Source organism: Lactuca saligna, chromosome 2, assembly GCF_052625555.1.
Source record: "Lactuca saligna cultivar CGN05327 chromosome 2, ASM5262555v1, whole genome shotgun sequence".
In the NCBI taxonomy this organism is placed as follows: Eukaryota; Viridiplantae; Streptophyta; class Magnoliopsida; order Asterales; family Asteraceae; genus Lactuca; species Lactuca saligna.
The window spans coordinates 15,328,710-15,337,767 of record NC_136418.1 but is presented as its reverse complement, the minus strand read 5'-3'; the positions used below and the strand labels follow the sequence as shown (position 1 = coordinate 15,337,767).

General features: G+C 35.4%; 1 protein-coding gene across 1 annotated transcript; it reads left to right on the top strand.

The window, feature by feature from the left end:
* Positions 1-5,057: 5,057 nt before the first annotated feature.
* On the top strand, positions 5,058-5,858 carry LOC145029539 (putative F-box protein At4g38870). Its single transcript, XM_078978048.1, has one exon. It carries the CDS (start codon positions 5,058-5,060, stop codon positions 5,856-5,858), a length of 801 nt encoding a protein of 266 aa, XP_078834174.1.
* Positions 5,859-9,058: the final 3,200 nt, after the last annotated feature.

The window sequence follows — 9,058 nt, the reverse complement described above, 5'->3', positions numbered from 1 at the left end:
GTATTTTGTTCGGCCATAACATCATCAATTACATCAAACATCTCATTACTTATGGGTGTGTTTGTTTTTGGATTCGAATTGTAGCTTAAATCGGAAGTACCAAAATGTTTCTCACCGTGATAAATCCACGTAATATGTGTTTCTAGAAACCCAATGTCATTTAAGTGGGCATAAACTGTAGGCAAAACATGTCGCTACGAATTCACACACGTTTTACACGGGCAACGCACTATTCCTTTAGAGTTGACATGTTTCTCGACAATCTTCATAAAGTTTTTAAGACCTTCCAAGTATTTTAAAGACATTCGGTTCTCTCTAATCCAACTCTTATCGATCGTCATCGCTGTTTCACTTTTAAAAATTATATTATATATGTAGTTATTGAAAGTTAGATTGTATTTGTGCTAGATAAATAAATATATACCCGAGAATGGATAGAGTATTCTCAAGTATATAAAAAAAATATATACTCGAGAAGTAGAAATTAGATTAATTGGATAGAGTATTCACAATGGTTATGAAGAAGAACCTTAAACTAAAAATCAATGATTCAACGTGTCCTAATAAGAAAATCATATTAATTTGATTTTATATTTAATTTAATTTAATTTTAATATTAATATTAATTTGATTTTAAAACTAATTTAATTTGATTTTAATTAATTCACATTTACTTCATAATTATTTTTAAATTACTAAAAGTATGTTGCTATTAATAACCTAATTAAGCTAAAGCCATAATGACCAACATTAAGTCACTAACAAAATTGAACGCTTTGAAACCATATTAAGCACTTTACAATTCAAACAATATCGTATAATTACATCAAATAACTCAAGACAATACTTTTTAAGGTAATGTGTGACATCCCCAAAATCACAGCTAGAAAAGACCGATTTTCATTAATGCTTTTATAATAATTTTCATTAATGCTTTTATAATAATTTCAGAGTAAATCCTTTTGATTTCAGAGTAAATCCTTTTATAATAATTTCAGAGTAAATCCTTTTGATGAGGCACACCCACATAACACGTATTTCATAGAAAACAAATCAGATCTATGAGATAGAAGAGAGTGAACATACATTCACACACATAACAACAAAATTATACACATAACACGTATTTCGTATAAAATACTTCATAATTATGCATTAGAAGAAAGTAACTACACACTCACTTGATCAGAAGATGATCGGACAGCACTGCGGCTTGCAGAAGTAGAAATCCTCAGTAGATCTGGAAGATCTCCATAAAAATCAAACTTCTCGCGGGCAGAGTTTCGGCTCGGGAATCGCACTTCTCGGGATCTGCGGGGCTTCGAAACTTGCTTCGGGGCTCGGGAATATTTCCGGGGCTTCGGGGTACTTCTGGAACGCAAAACGATGCAAAACAGGAGAAAGAAGAGAGAAAAATAGCAAATGAGTCGGCTGCCCTCGCATCCTATTTATAGGAGGCTGGAGCCTCGGAGTACGCGGGGTGTACTGCCTCAGAAACGTCATTGCTTACGTATCCGAAGACTCGATTGCGAGGCGGTGCATGCATCGGGGTACGCGGGGCGTACGCTAGTACGTGGGGCGTACTTCTGATGAGTCTGATGACTCGTCTTCGGATAATGCCCGGATTTAATAATTAAATTTAATTATTAATTCTTTAATAAACTTCGAAAATTCATATCTTCTTCATACGAACTCCGTTTTCGATGTTCTTTATATCTATGCGTAGGTGAGACTACGCTCTACAACTTTCGTTTAGACTCCATCGGCTAATTTTGACTTTATTTTTATTATTTATTTTTAATAGGCCGGGATAGAAAATTTCGTTATAAATTCATAACTTCTTCGTTTGACGTCCGTTCTCGCCTAACTTTTTATCGCTTCGATACCAACAACGAGATCTTCGATTCTCGTTTAGATTGCTTCGGCTAAAAACCGCTCAATCTCAAATCGAGTATTTCAGGCTGCATACCGCTAAGTCGAAACTTTAGAAACTCATAACTTCCTCATACAAAGTCGGATTTGGGCGTTCTATATATATTCAGAAACCTCATTTCAACTACTACAATATTATCCAAAGATATCAAGTTTATTTTACACTTAAATTTTGACGCTTATTTTTATTCTTAATTAATCAAACCACATAATTAAGCAATTAAACACAAAACACATAATACTCAAATAATACACTCTTATTATTTCAAAACGGGTTACAAAGGTTAACCTAGACTATTACATTGCTAAAAATGGCAAGCCTGGAAACATAGGCGTTACATAATGTTTCTAGCTTAACATAATGTATACATGAAGTTTGTTTGCTAGTTCTATAAGGTTGCACATAAACTCAAATTGTAAAGATCTTATAGCCTTCTATCATCACTTTTACTTGTAAATAAGTAAAATATATAACATTGTATGCACATAGAAAACAAAATGTGGCCAATATATAACGTTGTATGCACTTAGAAAGCAAAAAAGCAAAATGTGGCCTTATACCCTCTTTTCACATATTTAACATTTAGACATTTAAGATTTATGGAGCATTATGGTGCATAAAAAAATGCATATACATATCATGATTTATTGAAAAAAAAAACGTCATTGTGGACTGTGGTATTTAACAGCAAAAGGAAATCAATATATTAACCTCAAAATCGGTGTTAGATTTTGGTTAATCACTGGAAACCCTTTTCTATGGAGCACTTGAACCTTTTGCTGGCCAATAGATAAATGGGGCTTAGATTTAGGGCTCCAAATTATTACAAATCAAACACAAGTTATCACAAATTAAGAAGCAATGAAGGACCAAAACACTTTACCTTTATGGTAGCCGACGAATTCGAGTTGGAAGCACCTTGCGATCGCCGACGAGCTTGAGAGAAAAAAGGATCGGTTCTCGACTGCAAACAGAAAGCTGAAATGGGGTTTTGTTATAGGGAACACTATACAGACGACATGTCGTCTGTATAGGTAGCCCAATATGTCGTCGTTTCGCTTAACGTGATTAATAAATAAAAGAAAATAAAAAAAACATTTCACGCGGATCGGTCGCACCTTTCCAGACGACATGTCGTCTCTATAGCACAAGAAATGACATCGTTTTCCAGTTTCTCTAACAAGGGCAATAAATAAATCTAAATTAATTTTAAATCACCCTATACCGACGACATGTCATCGGTACAGGATGACAAAAACGGTGGCGTTTTGACTTGCTGCTACAAGAAATTAAAATAAATCGAAATTATTTATTTAGACACTTTTCCAGACCACATTTTGTTTGTAAATATTTTCGATATACCGCCAAAAATTTCACATTTCCTGCCGAGTTTATACAGACGACATGTCGTCTCTATAGCTCTTCTGGTCAAAGGAAGGGAGTCAACGTTTGAAAACCCTTTACGGACGACATGTCGTCTGGATAGGTCGACTTTTGGCGATGACATGTGTCGTCTGGATAGGAGTCGTCTGCATAGCACAAGATTCTTGTAGTGAATGTTATGAATTGATCTCATAAAAATTGTCCCTCCTCTTCATTTTCAGAAAATCTATCGAAGGATTCCATGACACCTTGCATAACCTCTTTGTCTAGATTTAGTGGGTTCCTTTGCATACCACCAGGTGCCATGTTTTGAAAATATTACATATCATCAAATCGTGGGTTTAATGTGAACCCCAACCAATGTAGTGGGATATTCATCTTCTCCCACCTAGTTAAAATTATTTTCTCTACTTGTGGGTAACAGGTAACACAAGTACTTTCTTGCATCATGTCTTTGATTTCACCCATCATATTATCCATTCTTTCATAAATCTCACCAATATCCACGAATATCAACAAAGGAAGAGTCTAAGACCCGAGTTTCCTGAAGACATAGAAAAATGATTTGTGAGATGTTTTTAATCTATTCTCCCAATGAACCATACGAGATGCCCTGATAAAACAAATATTCAGGGAGTGTTTTTTTTTTTTGTGTGTGTGTGTGAAATGGGAATATCTCCATTTTCACCATTCATTATTTCAGCAAGTATATGGTTTCCAGCACCGATTTGAAATCCAACATCATAGCCAAGTTTAGAAATGTTCATCATTTCGATAGATGCAGATAACTCAGACGAAAAGATGCATGGGGAACCAGATTTAACCATGGTCCTTTTAAGGTCGATTGAGGGTAGATGATCGATAGGAATGCTGACTGTAGGTGGTGTGTTAGGACTAGCAGCAACTGAATTCTTATTTCGGGATACGCTGCCTTAAGGAGAAAATCTTCGAGGAGAAGATCGTGCTAATTTTCTTCTCTTAACCCTCGATTCTTCAAAGTTAAATGCAGAGTGATCATCAAAGGGATTGAGATTTAGTTTAGAAAATTACTAGATTTTAGAGATATTATTTACATATGGGCTCGTATTAAGAGCAGAGAAGACAAACATATTAGGCGTAAAAGGGAAACTTGCTCCGGCTCATGAATATGATGGTCCCCACATGAGTTACATACATTAGGAAGCAATATTTTAAAACCGGTTTTTAGTTGAATCGGTTCCGTGGTTGGTTCCCAGTTCGACCGTTGCGACCTCTAGTAGTGGTGTGCATCTTACGTGTATCTATCGAACTACTCAATTTTCTTTTGAAATCATCTAATAACACACAATTTCCCAAGTCCCCCTTCCTCCATCCGATTGCAAAACCCTAGAATTTCATACGCAGCAGTATCCGGAATCAAAATGTTCGACATAATTCCTTTCCATATCCAAGAGCTGATCATCAAAAGGCTTCCTATCGTATCATTGCTTCAGTTCAGATCCGTCTCGAAAACACGGAAATCTTTGATCGACACCTCTAATTTTATCGCTGCTCACAGCGTTACTGAGTCGCAGCATCTCCTTATAAGGTATGAAGATAAGGAATCTGACACTGTTGGAAAGTATCTTTCTTTCCCAGATGATGACACTTTCCCTCACCAGAGGTTTGTTCATACCCTTCCTCATGCCATTAAACTACTCAAAAATGCAAATATAGTCGGTAGTTCTTTGGGGTTATTTTGTTTCCATGTTATAACTTGGGAATGGAGATGGTTGTTCTTTGGAATCCTTCGATTAGAAACTCAATCGCTGTTCCTATGCCTAACAAGTTTAATCTGGATCCTGAAACTAATCTTTGTTTTGGGGTTTCCCCTGTGACTACTGACCCTAAAATAGTAGAGATCACACAATTTCACAAAACTAGCTACCATTGTGATGCTAATGTTTACACTGTGAGCTCAGGCAATTGGAGAAATCTATCTAACAATCTTCCTGGTAAGCCATTTCGTATCTTTTGGCCTCAGGTTGTTGTTGATAGGTTTATTTATTGGTGTGCTTTTGACCCTATGAATGTAGATAGTGAGTTACGGAATCATAATTTTATAATGTCATTTGACATAACTAATGAGAGTTTTGGAGTGGTAGAACTCCCAGATAGTTTAAGGCGCCACTCTCCAAAACAATTGTGTATTTCTAAGGTAAGGGAGTCTCTTGTCCTGCTTGAATATGATAGCTATCACAAACGTGCTTGTAGTGTATGGATGATAGAGAATGCTGTTGAGAAATCATTTACAAAGAGATTTACTGTTGAGGCACCACATTATTGGTCAATGTCAATAACAACACTTGGATTTAGGAAGAATGGTAAACCTATAGTGAAAGTGGAAAATGCTCATATGTGTTATGAACAGGGTGCACTTATGGTGTATGAGCCCAATATTGAATGCTTCAAATATCATGGGATGTATGGAAAACCTGGAACATTCTTTGTGCATTCCTACATAGAAACACTAGTTTTGATAGGTCAATCTGATCGCAATATTAAGGTTGAAGATGATGTCTAGCATATAACAAATGACATTCGGAATGGACAATTAAGTAACATATCTGCGGATTAGATGAAGTTGATAAAAAGGTATATGTATTTCTTATTAGAAGTTAATATAATATTGTAAACAATATGCGTAAAATTTTTGTTGGGAGTTGATTAATATGTTTAGTAGCCTCAACAGGTTGGCCTAATGGGTAAGGTTTGTGACGTGAAATTTTGTTGTTTATGTTGTTCTTGCATTTTTAACTCCACTTTCATCTGATTAATCAATTCTTGATGTTCAAGCAAAAAATTAGCCTCATATTCTTCTCAATCCAATTCCCATTTTTTTAAATTTACCTTCTTCCTCAAGTTTGATTTTGTTTACAAGCTCATTCACTTATTCCTTATTTTCGATACGCTAATCGGTTTGTTATTCCATTGGAATCAAGATTTTGTTGTTCATTTTCACGGTCTTTGAGAATGAGTTCAAATAGTCATCATCAATAATCCTTTTCGACTCTCTTTGCCGTAAGCATTCCAACATCCTTTGAATTCTTTATAATATGGTTAACGTTTTGAAAATAATAACAGTTATGATTACAAAATAATACATAAGCAATTTGATAAATTGATTTATTTTGCAGTTTCAGAATTGCTGATGATGACTATATTATAACCCGTGGGAATAATGGTTATAAAAATAAATAAATTTTCGATGTCATAATTCATAATCATTAATTAAATATTTTCAATAAATTATTAACTAAAATATTTATGTTTTGTTATTTATGTAGTATTATAATCGTTGATGCAAATAAATATATTCGTTATTTTTTAACATATATGAGACAATTTTAGTTTGTAAATTAAAAAATATAATGATATTGTATAACTAAATGTTAAATTGCTTATAAAATTAAAATGACCACAATAAAATAAGATTTTTATTGGATTACCTTATTTATTGGATTACCTTATGAGATGTATAATTTAAACTTATAAAAAAAATAATTATTAATATAATTAACGCCAGACATCAAAAACCACTCCCTCATTTTCAACCCTAGGATCTCTCCAACTTCGCATTACAACCGCATAAACTCACTATTTACGGTTATATCACGATCGTTTTCATTCCGATTCTCCTTCCTCCCACTATCTCCTTCATCACGATCTGAAGATCGCAACCCTCGCCCACGACACCCTCTATATCCTTTTCAACTTCTCCCTACGTTTCTTCAACGCCCGCGGTTCAATGCATACACCAATTGTTGAATTTACCAGTTGTTGCTCCTGCGTTCCAACATCAAAACCTACAACATCCAATTTCCATTAAACCACCCAAAATGTCATGTTGGTGTACTGAAACCCTCCCAATAACGCTTAACGGTTCTAGGGGAAATTTGCATATTCTTCTTCTACTCCATTCTCTTGACACGACTTCTTCCCAAAATCGAAGGCATTTGCTTGGTGATATTAGGTATGAAATAAAGGCATTTAATGTGGATCGAATGCAAACACGGTGGGCCAATCCACCATTTTTCTCAACCGTGACCACCGGCTCCAGCAGCACAAAAAACCCTGCATCTTTCCACTCACTCAACAAAATTTTCACACACATTACTCTTCTAAAATCAATGGAGCTTTGGGGAGCCTAAATTTATCCTTCTCTTCACTGTTCCCCTCAACGAACTTTGGTACCATCTCCCTATATCTCGATTTTTATTTTTCGTCGAAATTCATGTGTTAAGCTTAGTTTACTTTTTTCTATTTGAGTTGAGTGAATTCAGAAGAGTAAGGGTTTGGTATGTTAAAACCGACATCAATGGCTCGTCTCAGTTTCTTCCGTTCAAGTAGTTGTATGAATTATTAATTCCCTACGTCGTTTGAACAATTAAAGAAAATATCATTCTGATATTTGGAAGTTGGAGCTAGATTTTGGCTGTAAAATAGCGTTTACAAGTGTAGTTATTTTGAATTCTTAACTTCATAAGTCCATAGCCATACGAATTGTACAATTCCTGATGTTATATATACGACGCAAATTGCAATTCTTAACTTTTTGGTGAAATTCCAACCTAATTTATTCGTCCATAACCATCTATTACAACATGTTATTCGTAATGATGTTTGTCCACAAGATTATTTTGTCATTTTTAGTGCTATTTAGTATATTTCACATAGAATTGAAAACTATATTGAACTATATATGTAGTCCAACATTACAAGAGCTTTTTATGCCATGGACATTGTATCTCATAAGTCTATTTTATCCCTATTGTTCTTATAAAGTGGCATCCACTTTTGCAAACAAAAGGAAAACATATGCTGGGAAAATTTGTAAAAAAAACTAGATATAAGTCATTAATTCTATAGAACAGTGTAGAATCATCCGGATACTCGTAATCTAGTGTTGTTGGTACTGTTTCTTTAGTCTTTGCAGACTTCAAAAGGTGTTAGTGTTCCTTCTTTAATCGCCTTAAAAGTATGTCCCTTTTCTTTTTTTCCTTTTTAATGTAACAACCGTAAAATTTTAGCAAATTTTTTAACATTTTTAAAACACTTAATTACCATTCAACATTACACAGTTTGTTTTCAATATAAAAATTATCAGAGTATCCCAGTATCAAATCATAAAATCATAACAGCAGGAGGAGCGTTACGATCATGCCTTTGCCTTCCCACGATCACCAGAAGTAACTGAAAGAATCAAATGAAACTGTAAGCCCAAAAGCCTAGTGAGCTACCTCCAAATACCAACCACAACAATATCATAACCATATCATATAAAAAACATAGAACAACCATGAATCTCGAGTCTAGAGTACGACTGGTCCGCCCTCACCGGAACTTCAGTCAACTTGGTCCACCCTCTGAGTCTACAGTATGACTGTACCGCCCACTTTGGCCCTTCATTCTCTCTGGCCCACTCTCCGAGCCTCGGCACATCTGGACCGCCCTCTCGGGGCCTTCAGCTTATCTGGACTGCTCGCTGGGCTTTCGGCCTGACTATGTGCCCTCCTGGGTCTGTAGTCCATCCGGTCCTCCCTGGGTAAGTTGGCCTACACCACAAAGTAGGACCTGCCTCAACACAACCCCCATATCAATAACTTCTGCACATCAACAGATAATCACATAACAATCCATAAATAACTAAATCGATCTAACAGATCATATAGCATAACAACATGCTAACCAGGATACCGACCTAACCAGGTCACTAACACGGCA